Consider the following 17,224-nt stretch of genomic DNA (forward strand, 5'->3'; position numbering starts at 1 on the left):
TGAATTTGGTAAAGTAGCAGGATACAAAATTAATGCATAGAAATCTCTGGCATTCCTATACACTAATGATGAAAAATCTGAAAGTGAAATCAAGAAAACACTCCCATTTACCACTGCAACAAAAAGAATAAAATATCTAGGAATAAACCTACCTAAGGAGACAAAGACCTGTATGCAGAAAATTATAAGACACTGATGAAAGAAATTAAAGATGATACAAACAGATGGAGAGATATACCATGTTCTTGGATTGGAAGAATCAACATTGTGAAAATGACTCTACTACCCAAAGCCATCTACAGATTCAATGCAATCCCTATCAAACTACCACTGGCATTTTTCACAGAACTAGAACAAAAAATTTCACAATTTGCATGGAAACACAAAAGATCCCGAATAGCCAAAGCAATCTTTAGAACGAAAAACGGAGCTGGAGGAATCAGGCTCCCTGACTTCAGACTATACTACAAAGCTACAGTAATCAAGACAGTATGGTACTAGCACAAAAACAGAAAGATAGATCAATGGAACAGGATAGAAAGCCCAGAGATAAACCCACACACATATGGTCACCTTATCTTTGATAAAGGAGGCAGGAATGTACAGTGGAGAAAGGACAGCCTCTTCAATAAGTGGTGCTGGGAAAACTGGACAGGTACATGTAAAAGCATGAGATTAGATCACTCCCTAACACCATACACAAAAATAAGCTCAAAATGGATTAAAGACCTAAATGTAAGGCCAGAGACTATCAAACTCTTAGAGGAAAACATAGGCAGAACACTCTAGGACATAAATCACAGCAAGATCCTTTTTGACTCACCTCCTAGAGAAATGGAAATAAAAACAAAAATAAACAAATGGAACCTAATGAAACTTCAAAGCTTTTGCACAGCAAAGGAAACCAAAAACAAGACCAAAAGACAACTCTCAGAATGGGAGAAAATATTTGCAAACGAATCAATGGACAAAGGATTAATCCCCAAAATATAACAGCTCATGCAGCTCAGTATTAGAAAAACAAACAACCCAATCCAAAAATGGGCAGAAGACCTAAATAGACATTTCTCCAAAGAAGACATACAGATGGCCAAGAAGCACATGAAAAGCTGCTCAACATCACTAATTATTAGAGAAATGCAAATCAAAACTATAATGAGGTGTCATCTCACACCAGTCAGAATGGCCATCATCAAAAAATCTAGAAACAATAAATGCTGGAGAGGGTGTGGAGAAAAGGGAACCCTCTTGCACTGTTGGTGGGAATGTGAATTGGTACAGCCACTATGGAGAATAGTATGAAGGTTCCTTAAAAAACTAAAATAGAATCACCATATGACCCAGCAATCCCACTACTGGGCATATACCCTGAGAAAACCATAATTCAAAAAGAGTCATGTACCAAAATGTTCATTGCAGCTCTATTTACAATAGCCAGGACATGGAAGCAACCCAAGTGTCCATCAACAGATGAATGGATAAAGAAGATGTGGCACATATATACAATGGAATATTACTCAGCCATAAAAAGAAATGAAATTGAGCTATTTGTAATGAGGTGGATGGACCTAGAGTCTGTCATACAGAGTGAAGTACGTCAGAAAGAGAAAGGCAAATACCGTATGCTAACACATATATATGGAATTTAAGAAAAAAAAAATGTCATGAAGAACCTAGGGGTAAGACAGGAATAAAGACACAGACCTACTAGAGAATGGACTTGAGGATATGGGGAGGGGGAAGGGTAAGCTGGGACAAAGTGAGAGAGTGGCATGGACATATATATACTGTCAAATGTAAAACAGATAGCTAGTGGGAAGCAGCCGCATAGCACAGGGAGATCAGCTCGGTGCTTTGTGACCACCTAGAGGGGTGGGATAGGGAGGGTGGGAGGGAGGGAGACGCAAGAAGGAAGAGATTTGGGAACATATGTATATGTATAACTGATTCACTTTGTTATAAAGCAGAAACTAACACACCATTGTAAAGCAATTATACTCCAATAAAGATGTAAAAAAAATAAATAAAAATAGAAAAATAAATATATAAATAAATAAATAAAGATGGAGCCATGCAAACTGGACTCAAACACAGAGCCTGGAAAAAGAGCCTGGGAAAATCCCTGGAACGCCAGCCCTCCACCCGGGCCGACGCACACCAGGCCCTGCCCGACCCTCACCCCACTGGGGCCCCCTTGGGAGAAGGGCGGGCAACGGGGAGGTGTGATTCTGGACCACGGTGCCCTCCCTCCCAGGGGGGAGCGAGCCAGGGACTCAGACACCACAGGTTTCCTTGTAACTCAGCCTGACCACCAGTTACGAGGCCTCCTGTCAGCCAAAGCACCAGAGGTGAGAACACCCCAGGCCGTGTGGCTGGGTGAGAATAATGCCAGAAGGTGTGGCCTGCAGGTTTGCGGAAGCCAGGCTCCTGGACCAGAAGCCACCCCGCCTCTGGCCCCAGGAAGCCAGCCTAGGCACTCACCGTTGTCGAAGTCAATGTACTTGGTGATCTTGTGCCACGTGCGGTAGTAGAAGTGCCGGACCTGCTCCTTGTTCTTCACCATGCTGGCAGGCTTGCCTTTCTTCTTGTATTTCAGAGCAATGTTGTTCTGAATCGCTTCAAAGTCTTTCCCATGCTGGAAAAGGAAGTCCACATTGAAAGCACGAGGTTAGGGGCTTCCCTGGTGGCGCAGTGGTTAAGAATCTGCCTGCCAATGCAGGGGACACAGGTTCGAGCCCTGGTCCGGGAAGATCCCACATGCTGCGGAGCAACTAAGCCCGTGCGCCACAACTACTGAGCCTGCACTCTAGAGCCCGTGAGCCACAACTACTAAAGCCTGTGTGCCACAACTACTGAAGTCCGCGCGCCTACAGCCTGTGCTCTGCAACAAGAGAAGCCACCACAATGAGAAGCCTGTGCCCCGCAACAAAGAGTAGCCCCCACTCACTGCAACTAGAGAAAGCCCGCGTGCAGCAGCGAAGACCCAATGCACCCAAAAATTAAATAAATGAATAAATAAATAAATTTATTTGAAAAACTAGATTGTCTAATACTTTATAAAATAACACAAAGGGTGATAATAAAGCTAACTTTAAAAAAAAAAGCACGAGGTTATAGGGAAGGTGGGAGGGAGACACAAGAGGGAGGAGATATGGGGATATATGTATATGTATGGCTGATTCACTTTGTTATAAAGCAGGAACTAACACACCATTGTAGAGCAATTATACTCCAATAAAGACGTTAAAAAAAAAAACAACACGAGGTTACAACAAGGCAGCCTTCTGTACAATGCAGACACTTCCTGAAAAGGGAGAAAAGGGACTGCTGTGGTTAAGCAAGTATCCTTCATGGCTCCTACTTGTGCATGAACTTCAACCTGGCTTCCCCAGAACCTCAGGTTTCAATTAGAATGGATAATGCAGCAACAGAACTATCATAGCACGTGGATACCAATGAGGCAAGGACCCCGGAGCAGTAGAAACATGAAGCTCATGACTTAGACAAAGGGCTTAATCTCCAGAGTTCTTTAGAGCCCATGAAATGACACACCCCCACGAAGACAATAATCAGAAGACACAACACAAGGATGGAGGGGCTCAGGGTGCTATACATCTGGCATCTTAAAATAAAACAACACATCAACCATTCAGAAACAGCTTCACTGATTTGATCATACAAAAGGTATTCTATGTTCGAACAGGGATAACAAATATGAATGTTTAGTAAGAGAATCATGCAGAATATGCTCTGAATACATCTGTGGGCCTTCCTTCAACACCTCCATGCAAAAGCTGAGTACATCTTAGATTTTCAGAATGGAATTTATGTTCCAGAGAACAGTCCCCATCAGTGCTGTTCTGGTACTGATGCAACGAGAACCAAGTACTGATACTACTCATCAACTACTGATACTTTTATCAAAACCAAGCCAGCAAGAAGCACTGGGAAGGACCTGGAGGTAATGGCACCCCAGAAGCATTGAGCACCTCTGGTACCCAGATCTTGGTTTCTAAATCCCACTTTCCAAAAGGAACCACGGCTCCTTGGAAAAATGGCCAATGCCAGGTCTGGGGCAGGGAAAATACCTGGTGAGTCTAGAATATCTTGTGGTGCCAGAAAGTGAGAAAGTGCTCAAAGCATAAGGGGAACATGTTAGAAGGACACAGCAGCCAACCTGAAGAGGCTCCCAGTGGGCAAATCTAGAACAATCTGGGCAACAAAGTCACAATGATATGAATGGATTATGACCCATGGAAGAGAATAAGTATCCCTGGGTCCATACAGGTATAAAGAAATAATTGAATAAATACATAAATGGAGGAGAAGGGAGAGCTTTTCCTTGCATGGGATTTCCACTTAATAAATGTAGAAAGAATAACAGAATCAGAAGGTCATCACTGGGTAAACACCACAGTAATAGTTGTTCCAGGTAAGAAGAGGCAATGGTTGCTTAAATTAGTGGGAGAAAGAATGATGAGAAACAGGGTATTTACATAGTCTCAAAGTAAAAAAAAAAAAAAGAAAAAAAGACTTGGCAGTGGAGAACCTGGGAGATGCCACCTGAATGCAGTGATCAAGGTTCACACAGCCAGGCCTGAGACAGATCACACCGCACACTCTGGACAGGATGCACCAAGGATGCACAGCAATCCCACAGTACTCTTGACAGAAAACACAAAACATGAACTTATCCGTGCGGAAACATCAGGTAAGCCCAATGAGGGGCACTCTATGAATGAACAGACTTGGAATCTTCAAAAATGTCAAGGTCGTGAGAGACCAGGAAAAAAAGGGAATACTGAGGGATCTGTCCCAGGTGGGAGGACCCAGGAGCCATGGCAACCAAATGCAACGTGGGGTCCTGAACCAGAATAGGACATCAGTGCAAATACTGATGACATTACACTAACTCTCCTCATTTTGCCGGTCACCCTGCAGTTACGTGGGTGTCAGGAAAGCGGGTTAAAGGGCATGAGAGCATTCTCTGTACTCTTTTTGCAGCTTTTTCCAACTCTGAAATCGTTTCAAAATTTAAGGTCAAGGGCTTCCCTGGTGGCGCAGTGGTTGAGAGTCTGCCTGCCGATGCAGGGGACACGGGTTCATGCCCCGGTCCGGGAGGATCCCACATGCCGCAGAGTGGCTAGGCCCGTAAGCTATGGCCGCTGAGGCTGTGTGTCCGGAGCCTGTGCTCCGCAACGGGAGAGGCCACAACAGTGAGAGGCCCATGTACCACAAAAAAAAAAAAAAAAAAAATTAAGGTCAAAAAGTAAAAGTGCTATGGGACTTCCCTGGCAGTCCAGTGGTTAAGACTACACACTTCCACTGCATGGGGCACGGGTTCGATCCCTGGTCAGGGAATTAAGATCCCACATGTCGTACGGTGCAGCCAAAACAAAGAGTAAAAATCCTCAAAGAATGAAAGCTCACTCACTGTTTTAAAAGAAGCAATGGCAGGTGAACCAGAGCAAGGCAGAGCTGCACCTAAAGTGCCTTCCTCCAGCGTCCAGCTCAGGCACCACCTCTCCCACAAAACTCCCCTCAGCTCTTGACCAAGAACCGTGACGCAAACAAACACACACGGCCTCTAAATCTCAGGACTTCGTTTCATAGCTGGGTTAACGAACCCAGAGGTGACCTGACAGCCCAGATGGGGACTAGAATCTGGGCTTTGTGACTCCTCATCCCATGTTCTCAAAGGACGCTGCCTTCTGAACTCTTGTGGCATCTGTCAGCATATACCTTCTGAGAGTCCCACTTCTTCTGTGCCTGTTACGTTTTCCCAGTAAGACTGCCAGGCCCTTAGAGGGGACTTCTTTGCATTTCTATACTTAGCCATGAACTAGGTAAATAAAGGGTGGTGGCAACAACAGCAACAGTGAAAAAGGCAAAGTGGAAAGAGAAAACTATATGGAGGTGAAGCACACATTTCAAAGACTGAAACGAGAACTCGCAGTATTCATACAGCTGTCACAGAGATGGCAGGAAACAGGAGATGCCCAGCAGCTGGATTTGTAGGACACTGGGAAGTGCAGACAGAACACGGGAGGGGAAGCACAGCAGAGATGAGGCCTCCAGCAATTATCGACCCAGTGAAAAGCAAGCAGAAGATGCTGGCCACGTGGCTGCGAGTAAGATAGGAATCAAGACTGGACAGCAATACGGACAGACAGACGTAAGAAGGGAAAAGGAAAAGTTGGCAACAGGCTTTGTGAAATGGAGTATAGAGGATGTTGAGGACAACCACGCTGGTCCAGGCGTTCATCCCACTGGTCTTCCCGCCAGCTCCCTGTCATGGGGGCCACAACCTTTACCCCTGGCCACAGGGAGGAGTCTGGGATGGGACCAGCCAAGCTGAGTTGTGCCCAGAACTGTCCTAACTAGCATGGAGGAGGGGTTGGGGAGGCACTCTCGCCCCTGGGGAGCACCTGAAGCAGGAGAGAATAAGCACAGAAATGTCACCCCCAACACACGGGGTGACAGGCAGAGGCCCAGTGACACCGTGGGAGTCCCTGCACACAGTCAGGCTTGATCCAGTCCCTCCGGCTCCCTCCCAGTTCAGTTCTGAGAGCTGCTCAATGCTCGGTCTTGCCCCTCTGCGCTACTCTGAGCTGGGTCTCTTCACTTGAGGCATAGCTCAGTCAGACGAGAGTGCATCAGAAAGGCAGGGAAGACCCTCATCAACACTGCAGAGGCCTGTGCTGAGCACCACGCCCCACGGGTGAAGATGCTCGTGGTTACATACGCCCTAGCTGACCAGCCGGTCATCATGGCCCCACCAGAGTCCCACTGAGTTTTGGTCAGACACACGAAGCAACAGACATAAAGCCCACACTTGTGCATGCGTGCTCTCTCTCTCTCTCTCTCTCTCCCCCACTAAGTTTTGGTCAGACACACGCGGCAACAGACATAAAGCCCACACTTGTGCATGCGCTCTCTTGCTCTCTCTCTCACACACACACATACACACACATACAATTTGGGATGCACCAATAGTACCAACCGTAGAAAGCATTAAGTGACCTGAATAGCCAATTATTAATTATTGTTATTATTAATCAAGGATTTCAGGAGACCTCAAAACACCTACCTGGTAGAAAAGTTAAAACAAGAAGCCTAGCCCGATGAGAGGGGAATGAACTAATTCCCCTGAAGAAAGGTAAGGGCAGGTCATTAACACGGATTTCTTCTCCTGCTTTTCATCAACAACCATGTCTCCCCCACGCTCCTGCAACTGAGTAGCCAGACTGCCTGCAGAGCCCACTTTCTCCCCAAGACAGAGGGGCCACACCAAAGCAGTAACTATTTCAGGTGAGAGTCAGCAATGGCTGCTGATTCTGAGAACACTCCAGGAATCACAAGTCTTCTATGCCTAACAAACAGCTTAAAGAAGGCACCATTTGGGCATATAATCTATAAAAGAACAGCCTCTGTGCTTTACCCTAGAACTGTCCAGGGAAGAAAAGGAACACACTTGAATGTGTCTGAATGACTTCACATCTACCGGAACAAGCCTCATGTGGACATTTCATTCTCTCCTCGGACAACAGAGTCAGGCAGCACCAACACGTGGCCTCCTCTATCCAGGAAGGGCAGAACTGAACCATCGACCCCGGAATGGGGCAGGCCAGCCACGGGAAAGCTCTGAACTCGGCTCTGCGTCCTGTTCTCTGCCCACAGTCAGGTGTCTCCTGATCTATGAACACTCCATGGTTTCAGTTCCAAAGCCTCCTTCCTCTGAGCCTTGTTTTACAGGCTTGGCTAGACTTTTCTATCACTCCAATTAGTTCACTAGTAAAAGAATAAGGCTCACTGACCAAGTAACCTACTCTTGATACTACATCCCAAAGAAGAAGTCTAAAATATGGAATGTGCACAAAAATGTCCATGGTAGCATTATTTACAACAGAATCTAGAAGGAACCACAAAAATCAACAATACGAAAATGGTTAAGTAGAACAAGGACTGGCCAGAGGGTAAATATTTAGGTGTTGCAGGGCCACAGGTACTGCAGGAACCACACTGTAGTCAAAGACAATGTACAAGTGAAGAGGCTGAGCTGTGTTCCAATAAAACTTGATTTACAAAAAACAGGCAGTGAGCATGTGGGTCATAGCTGCCTTCACCTGAAGCAGAATATTTATAAGCATTAAAAAAATACTGAGCAAAAGAACTACAAAACACCATGAAAAATGCATTTAACGTTAATAAAAATGTATGTTCTCTATAACTACAAAGATGTGGAGAAACAAAACCCGGAAGTAAAGATGGCTGGCAGGGAGCACGGCCGTTTCATTGGGCTGTGGGATGGGGGAGGAGCTTCTCTATGTTTAGGACTTGCCACTCTGTCCCCAGTCAGCTGTGATGTCTCTCTGGGTTGTGCTGGCTGCTCTGACTGATGTGGCAAGTGTCCCCTGGCCCCTCCCTCTCGGGGACATCCCTCCTGAATTGGCCTACTCAGCTGTGAGAGGAAGGCCCAGAGGGAAGGGCACCACTCTTCAGGCCAGAACGTATTTCAGAGAATCTTAGAAAAAAAAGAAGCAAACGAAAACACTTCCTAACAGCCACCTCACTAGTAACAGCTTTGAAAGTCACAGCGAGGAGGTAAAGGGCCAAGGTCAGAGGTCAAGGCCTGTGCCTGGGGACCCACAGGCAAGGGGTAAGAGGCCAGGAGCTTCAGCCACCTCCTTGGGCTGCAGGACCCACTCACCTCGTACAGCCCCTCGAAGAAGGTGTTCTTGTCCTCCGTGCTCCACGACTCCCACTGACGCCGCACCTTCTTGCCTTCTTCCTTCTCACCGCCTGAAGACCCTAAGTTCCGGGAAGAGGAGCGAGAGCCCCCTGCAGGGGCAGCGGGGGCAACCCCGGACCCATTTCCAGCTGATGATCCGCCACCGTCAGCTCCTTCGAGAGAAAAAACCATATAGCCATCTGTGTCGGAAAGTGGGCTGCCCCGGGGCCCACCCGGGCCCCGCCCCCAGCTCCACCAGTGAGTGACATTGTCCTGCCCTGGCCTCTGACTCTCGAGAGAAAGTTTTAAACAGTGAGTAAAAGGAGAGCATTTATGTGGCACCACCAGAGCACAAGGACAAGGTCCCGCCGAAGCACACAGCTCCTTTCCCACTGTGAACTAAAACCACACGGCGTCTTTCCTTCTCAATTGAGGTTTGAGGTTAAATTTTTTCAAATAAATTGAAATTCAAACTCAAGAAAACATTTAAATGTATATAAGACACTACCTTCTTTGAGGTACAATCAGTACTTAAATATGGACCACGTGATACCTCAGCACCTTTTAAAAGTCCTGGGACTTCCCTGGTGGTCCAGTGGTTAGGACTCCACGCTTCCACTGCAGGGGGCAAGGGTTCGATTCCTGTTCAGGGAACTAAGATCCCACATGCCGCATAGTGCGGCCAAAAAAAAGGTCTTAAAACTCCTTTTTCCTGATCACTTTCCACCAACAAAATCTGGTGTTCTGAGAGTGACGGACAACCCACAAATGCTCTTAAAGCATCAGTTCCTAATCTCAAGACAAGTCCTTGAAAAACCCGCCAAGAGGGGAGAGCACGTAAAGTACAGCATGGGGGCACCAAACGCCAGGCCGGGACTGAGAACTGTGCTCCCAGGAGAATGCAGGCAATAAACCAGAGGTAAAGGTCACAGATAACAATTTTACGACCTGACCCAAACCTCCCACCCATCTCAGTTCCTTCCTCTCAGAGGGAAGGGGAACTCCCCAGCATATCCCTGTGATAACCAGCATTCTCTTTTCATGGAACTGCAGGACCATCCAATGGTGAGAAATCTGCAAACTCTGAACAACGAGGGTGAAAAGAATATCATAAAAATAAAAGTACTTTAAAAAGGAAAAGCTAAACAAATACAGATTATTGTTAAATGCTTTCTTAATGAGATAATCACGAGCTTTTCCATAAAGATCCACTTCCTTGTCAATCTGGTGGGGGCCCTGGACAGCCATGTGCACACTGGGGCTCAGGGCCACGTTTCCCTCACCCCCTTTGGCTCTGCCTCCAAAGGGGATGAAAGACAATCATGAGAAATAAAAGAAATGAAAAAGTAAAAGTCCGTTATTCCACATATGTTTGCAAAGACTATCCCTGAAGAAACACAAGAGCAGGGGCTGCCTGGGGTATGGGGCAGGGGGTGTGGGGGGGAGTCACTCTCCCCTCTTACACCTTGTTGTGTCTTTGTGCACTGTGGGTCCATGTAATTACATCAACATGAGTATCTGAAAACAGTTGATCCCATCAGTCAGCTATCAGAAAGCAGAATGTTTTCATACATGCAGAAAAAACTACTCGGCTACATGGAATGCGTTTGATTCTCTCATGTGGAAAGGTGTATCAGGCTAGCAGTGAGCTACCTTCATAAAGCAACACGAGTGGGTAACAGAAATCACTGTTCATCAGAGCTGTAGTGCCCAATTAGACAGCCACTAAGAAGGCTATTGAAATTTAAATACTAATTAAAATTAAATAAAATAAAAACCCCAGTTCCTCAGTCACACCAGTCTCATTTCTAGTAGTCAGTGTCCACATGTGGCCAGCTGCTCCTGTGCCGGACAGCACAGGACCTTACTATCACCGCAGAAAGTGCCACTGGCCAGCACTATATTTGAATGTTCAACCTTCACGGTCCTAAACACACTGTTACAGAATAAGACATAATCAGGTTTAAAGCGTTTCACGGCTGCTCCCTTCCCATCCCGCAGGCACAACAGAACTGCACCTCAGGATCTCTGAGCTCCAGAGTGGGCAAAGGACGCACTGAACACGTGGTCTGACTTTGTCCATTCCTCACCAAACCAAACCAAATCCTGACCTAATTAATGAGCTTAGCACATCCCGAGATGTTTTCAACAGGTGTGGCAACTTAGAGCACATTTGCAGGGATAATCAGTTTCATTCCATTTCTAGTAGGTCAGAGACGCTTTGTTATGAGCTGAAGACTGGGTTATGAGTGCTGTTTAAACTCCACTCTCGGGACTTCCCTGGTGGTCCAGTGGCTAAGAGTCCCAGCTCCCAATGCAGGGGGCCCAGGTTCGATCCCTGGTCAGGGAACTAGATCCTGCATGCTGAAACTAAGACCTGGCACAGCCAAGTAAATAAATATTTAATAAATAAATAAATAAACTCCACTCTCAAAAGAAGTTCTGGTTGATTTGGAGCCCACAGTTCCTCATGTGTACTCATCTGAGGAAGGGCTGTCTGTCTACCTCTGCACCACCCACAACAAAGGATTTCAGTGTCATTTTCAACTTTTGACAAAACCCTCACTAAACTCTCTTTTTCCAAAACAATGGCAACTTGCTGACAGTCACAGCTCAGGTTTACCTTTGCCAGCCCACACTGGTGTCAATATACTTGAAAGTAACACACACACATTGTTAAAAATTCTATAAGGCAAACGTCTTGCTGGCTTTTATGAAATTTCACTGGATTACAACACTGGTGACCTGAGACACGGAGGATGAACAGTGAAGAAAAACAGAATGGAAGCGTCACTGAGCTGAAAAGGACCTAAGGGGTAGCACACAGAATACACCAAACCAGCAGATGTGAAAGAAGGTACAACAGTAAAAGTGGCTCCGTGGAGGCCCATGAGGCAGCCAACCACACTGTGGAGCAGCGAGCCACTCTCCCCCCGCCAGAGGTCAGCTGCACAGATGCTCAGCCTCTCCTGCTCTCATTTCAAAAACGGTATGTCCTCAGTAGAGGAAAATAAAGCAAAACGAACTTTCAGAAAAGAAAGCAAATCACCCTCAGGCAACCATTTCTAACATTTGATGCTAGTCATTCTAGACCTTGAATGATTTTTAAAAGTAAAGTAAAATCACAAAACTTTAGGGGGTAAGGAGAACATGGCACCTGGTACATCCCTGAAATTTCAGATAAGGAAGAGGAGAGAGAGGCATCACCGCTTTACCTCAGGCTCCTTCAAGGGCCGCAGCTCAAGCAGAAAAAAAACCAGGAAGCAGGATCAGAGACACTGGAAGAACGATATGGTGACCCAGGAAAAGTTCAGACAAAAACAGTGATGACCGAAGGGGGAAGACAGAGAAGCAAGCAAAGAGGACAGAAGCAGCAGGAAGGTAAGGGGGGGAGACAATTTTGAACAAGACTGAGTGGGCGTGGGGGCTCTCCCTGGGGGTGGGAGTGGGTGTGTGCCCAGTCAAAAGCACAGGGCCAAAGTCAACACTCTACCTGTGTCTGTGTTTCTGAGGCCATAAAGAGGGTTAGCGAGAGTCTGCACCGTGAGACGTCAGTATCCGAGGAACCAGAAGAGAAACGATGCACAAGAATGGGAGCCCCGCAGCGAGCTCTGTGAAAGCAGGAAGAGCCACACCAGGCATCACACAGCAAAGGCTCAGTGAGAGCTTGGGAACTGACGCGGCACAGGCTGAGGGCTCCACAGCTTGCCCTGCCCCTCGCCCACCCAGGCCCCTGGGACCCAGTGCCTTCCCTCATAACCCACTTCAAGCCACAGTCCTCTAGCCGCTCAGGGGCCACCTGGCTTCTCCCCTTTCCCGTTTCTGCTGCCACTTTCCCAGGCCAGCTCCACACCACCTCTGAGCAAGGTGATTCTAACAACCCCCTCTCTGGTCTCCCAGACCACCAACCCCACCACAGCCACTCTCCAGGGCTCACATTTGAGGGACACAGACGCATGGCCTCGGTCCACCTTTTCTGCTGCCCATCCATCCATCCACTCCAGACAAGCTAGACTGCCCGCCCTCCTCCACATGCACCCTCCCAACACCCGAGCAGCAGAGAACCACCCATCTGCCCGCCAGGGAAGCCCAGACACAGGTGGAACAGCCTACCCAACACATTGCCACCCTGCCACCGTGCCCGCGGGCCTGGATGTGACGGACACGGAGGTGCACAGCCCCATGGAGCACATCCAAACGCCTGCTCCCTTCTGTCCCCATGGTGTGCAGTCACCTCTTTTCAGGACGGCGAAATGGAGGCTCTGAAGGCGGGAAAGCCGTACAGTCCCTGGGCAGCAGGAGCCAAACCAGAGCCCCGGACTCACACTCCAGACCTGGGCGTTGTCCTCCTGGGACACATGACATCGTGGTGGCTGCCACCGTGTCAAGGCTGCTTTGGTATTCATGACACCAGAGCCACAAAAGTCAGAAGCTAGAGGGAACTTGATCTCAACGTCCCCCTCAGTCTGTGACAGATGAGGAAATAGGTTCAATGACTGCCTGGTGCCACCAGCCAGGGAGTGGCAGGGCTCAAGACTCCGGAGGATGCTGTGACTTAACTAGGGGAGGCGCAGAGGATGTAGTCACACTCCATCACAGCATACAATCCCGTCCTGAGCCTTCCTCTGGAGCTTGCCGAACTTCTTTCCAAGCGATACATCAAAATCCCAGAGGGACGGAAAACCCGCCGAACTCAAGGGCGTCAAAATGTCCATCCCAGCAGGAGGGGACACACGGGCCTCCCTGACCAGCTCCACCTGCTCTAGACTAGAAGGGCATTCCTGGTGTCTTTGTGCCCACCTGCCCCTGCCCCCACCCCAGCTCGGGGCACCTCCTGGCGCAGCAGAGAGCACAGCCCAGGAGGGGCGGCACACACCATGCGGTCCCAACACGGCCCCCTCAGGTCGCGGTCAGTCCAGACGGGAGGTGCGATGCCAAGGCCCCCAGAGGTGCTTCCGTGCCTCTCATAACACACACATCCGTGTCACATGCTGAACAGCCAGACATGGCTCAGGGGACACCCTCCCTACCAGGGCCACGCAGAGGGGAAGACGTCAAGCAAGCCAATTCCCAGTCAGAGTGTCACCCAACAGACAAACCCAAATGCCTCCCCTGGGCCCGCTGCTGCCCCGAGAGCTGCAGGCCTCCCACAAGGATCCCTCCTGGGCATTAGTCGCTCCATCTGTCTCTAGGGCCCGTCCCGGGTCCCCCTCAGCGCCCTCCACATGCAGACCAGGGCCAGCCACCCTCCAAGACTTCTTGTTCCTCCTGCAAACGATTGAGAAAAACACAACTATAATCCCTGTGTTCCTACTAAAACATATGCCCTCCTCATCGAATACTATGATGGTTTCCTAATGGTTTCTGTAGGTAATTCTTGATCTCCCACCCAAACCACAGACGCCGGGAACGTCTTCTTCTCCCAGCATTTCACATGTGGTTCTTCAGTGGTAAGAACACTGTCATTACTTGATGTGATAAACTGCACACCACCATCCAGGACAAAGCTGGTTTTCACATTTGTGACTCTGCTATCTGAAATCACCCCTCTGCTATCCTCGTATCTTTGTATCACCAAAACAAGACACAACGTACTACATGAAATGAAAATCCTGAAATATGTATGGTTGGCAGGCACAAGACAATTCCAGACGCTCACGAGACACCATGGAAACAACACTGCTGTTGACACTAAAAGTCAAGGAAGTATTTGAAAATTAGCTCAGCCTTCAAACCAAAACGCAACTGTTACCTTACCTACTTGTCCATACTATCTATTCACATCTCTGACGTGAAGCAAATGCCATCTGTACAACTCTGAACTGAATCATTCACCCAGAACCTCTGGTTTACGGGTATTTTCCTCTCTGTCCTGCATGGCTACATCATGGTCTCTGAAGTGGCCTGGGCCACAGGTCTCCTGACCTACTGTGCCCGGGGCGGGGCGGGGGGGGGGGGGCTGTGTCACACAACAGGACCACGTGTCATGGTTGTCACGTATTCCCCATACATAGCATCACACGAGGAGTGAGGTGTGTACTGGACAGAGGTGGGAGAATGTCCTGGCTTCCCTCCTCTTCTCCCAACAAGGTCTGAGGGCTTTCACAGAGTTTGACGTCCCCACCCAGGTGGGACACTGGGATGACAGTCGTCATGTACTGGATCAGACTGGGCACAAGAACCACAGAGCTCCAGCCTTGGTGGTTTCGAGAGGGTCAGATGTGTCCCCCTGCCCTCAGAGGGTACAGGAAGCAGGGACTTCACCCAGCCACCCAGGCCTGGCCCAAGTGCCTGGTGAGGGAGGACAAGAGTGACCGCAGTGCAGACTGTAGGTGAAGCCACACCAAGCCCGGGGCCTCCGAGAAGCAAGGGCTAAGCAGAGCCCGCCAGGGAGACAACTGCCCTGACTTCGGGCACTGTACCCCAGGGCCCCAGTCATCCTGCACAGCAGACTCCTTCGCCCCTGAGTTAAGTGCAGCTTCAGCCGCTGGCGTACCGGACCCACTTTGAAAGTAAGGAACCTGAAGTTCAGGCAGGTTGAGCACCTCTCCGCTGCCCCCAGCTGAACTGGACACAGGGGCTCTGGGTGGGGAAACCGGGTCTCCTGACTGCTGGCTCACCCTTCTTCCCTAAAGGACAACCTTCTCCCAAAGGTCGACCGCCTCAGGGTGAGGTACCTCATAAGATGTCTCTTAAAAACACCTAGAAGCTACAGGCAGGCCCCAGATTATGAAAAATATACTTTCTGTACACTGATTCACTGATTCTTAAGCACAAGCACAGTAAAGCCAGGTGACACCACCCGACTGTGGAGACGGTGCATCTTAGGACTAGCTCCCCGGACTCTGTGGAACAAAGTACCTGGGGGGGGGGAGGGAAAGGGACAGCACTGGAAACGGAGGGTCTCACTCTACCTCCACCTCAGGCATCCCCTCAGCCCAACTGTCCTGCCAGGGCAGCAACTTCAGGGCATTCCTGGGACCTCTACCCCCTACCTCCCAACAGGTGACCTCCTCCCACCCTGTCCACCTGTTCAAACTCAGCCTGCAGCTCCCCTGACCTCGCAGCCAGGCACATTTTCCCTAAGAGAAGCCTGTTACTCAGCCACGCAGGGCTTCACAGCATTATTTATTGCGGTGAGGCAGGCACTAGCATTATCCCCATTTATAGACCAAGAAATTGAGACGCACTAGTTCGCCCAGAATCATCCAGATTGTGAACTGGCGAAACGGGGAAGGGCATGAGGGCTGTTTCCTGGCCCGTGTTTCCAAAGACTGTGAATCCGGTCTCAAGTGTGTCCTCAGGCCACTCTGGGCACATGGTAGGGCCAGAGGAGCATTTATTTTGGTATCAAGCAGATCCACTGGTTTCTGATCTGCAGCTTACCTTCTGTCTAGCTGAGCACGCTGTTTGAATAACAAACCCCAGTGTCTGCACACATTTAAAAGCTAAGCAACAAAAATGCAAGATAATTGGTGCAGTTACTAAACCATTGCTACCTTCCCTTTACCAACTCAAAAAAAATTTAATTCAGACATGTACTACAAAAAAATTTATTTTTTACTGAAGTTGGCAAGAGCCTATTCTTATAAAAAAAGAAAAGACATATTTGTGTGGAGAGAAGCCAAATGAGAACTTCCTTTCCTCCACAAGCCTTTTCCTCCCAAGCCCACAGCAAAGTTCTCCATCCATTAAAATTGAAACTGTAAAGCGGTAAGTAATCAGCCAAAGGGACCTCCCACAGCTAGGCTGTGATTATTTCTCAAATATAATGGAAATTTTATTTTTCTGAAGTGAAAAAACTGTAAAATGCCAGTACTGTTCACTCCCTTACTGGTCCATGCTCATCACTCCAGGTGGAGATTTCCATGGTCTGTAAGACAAATAGCTCCTCCAAGAATCCTTCCCAAAGGTTACCGGCATGCTGTCACAACTGACCTTCTTTCTGCCTGTTAAGGGGGCCGTGAGGGAAGCAGAGGTTGCCCTGAGGCAGGAGGGGGGATGTCCTGGGCGTGGTAAGTGCATCCAAAGGAAGCTCAGGGCACATCCCAGAGGAGGCCTCACTAGAAAGCTCAAGGCCAGAAGCAGGCTGAGAAGTTCTGTGAAGCACAGGAAACATGCTTTCTACTCCTCTCCTAAATGCCACCATTACAGTTTAGCTTTATTATTCACTTAAACAAACATCTGCTTGCTAAAATAGGAAAATGCATAAGTCACAAGAAGCACAAATTCTAACAACTCTCCATTTTACTAGTGGAAAGTGGATTGCTGCTCCAAGCCACACCTTGGGCAAGAACCAAGAACAGATCTGACACAAGGCTAACCCAGGAAACCTTCTCCATCCGAGCCACACTCAAGTATGCAAACGAAAGCAAACTTCTCCTCACCCGACTGCCAAAATTCTAACTGAAGTTTCAGCATCACTTCACCTCACATACAGGTAGCCATTTACAGGGGACAGAGCACTTTCACGCCAGCGCCTCGTTTCATTTT

At 48.4% G+C, this 17,224-nt stretch overlaps 1 protein-coding gene across 5 annotated transcripts in view; it reads right to left on the reverse strand.

Moving 5' to 3' along the window:
* The window catches only part of CRAMP1 (cramped chromatin regulator 1), a 68,542-nt gene that overhangs the window by 46,813 nt on the left and 4,505 nt on the right, over positions 1–17,224 (reverse strand). For all 5 annotated transcript variants that reach the window (XM_089896393.1, XM_089896391.1, XM_089896392.1 and 2 more), the window contains exons 3-4: positions 8,711–8,904; positions 2,482–2,635 (exon numbers count right to left, since the gene is read on the reverse strand). In XM_089896393.1, the coding sequence (XP_089752519.1) occupies positions 2,482–2,635; positions 8,711–8,904 (348 nt within the window). The remainder of the gene's footprint in view (positions 1–2,481; positions 2,636–8,710; positions 8,905–17,224) is intronic.

This window comes from Delphinapterus leucas, chromosome 15 (genome assembly GCF_059928025.1).
Source record: "Delphinapterus leucas isolate spDelLeu-1000000601 "Yukka" chromosome 15, BTC_Dleu_Yukka2, whole genome shotgun sequence".
NCBI lineage: Eukaryota > Metazoa > Chordata > Mammalia > Artiodactyla > Monodontidae > Delphinapterus > Delphinapterus leucas.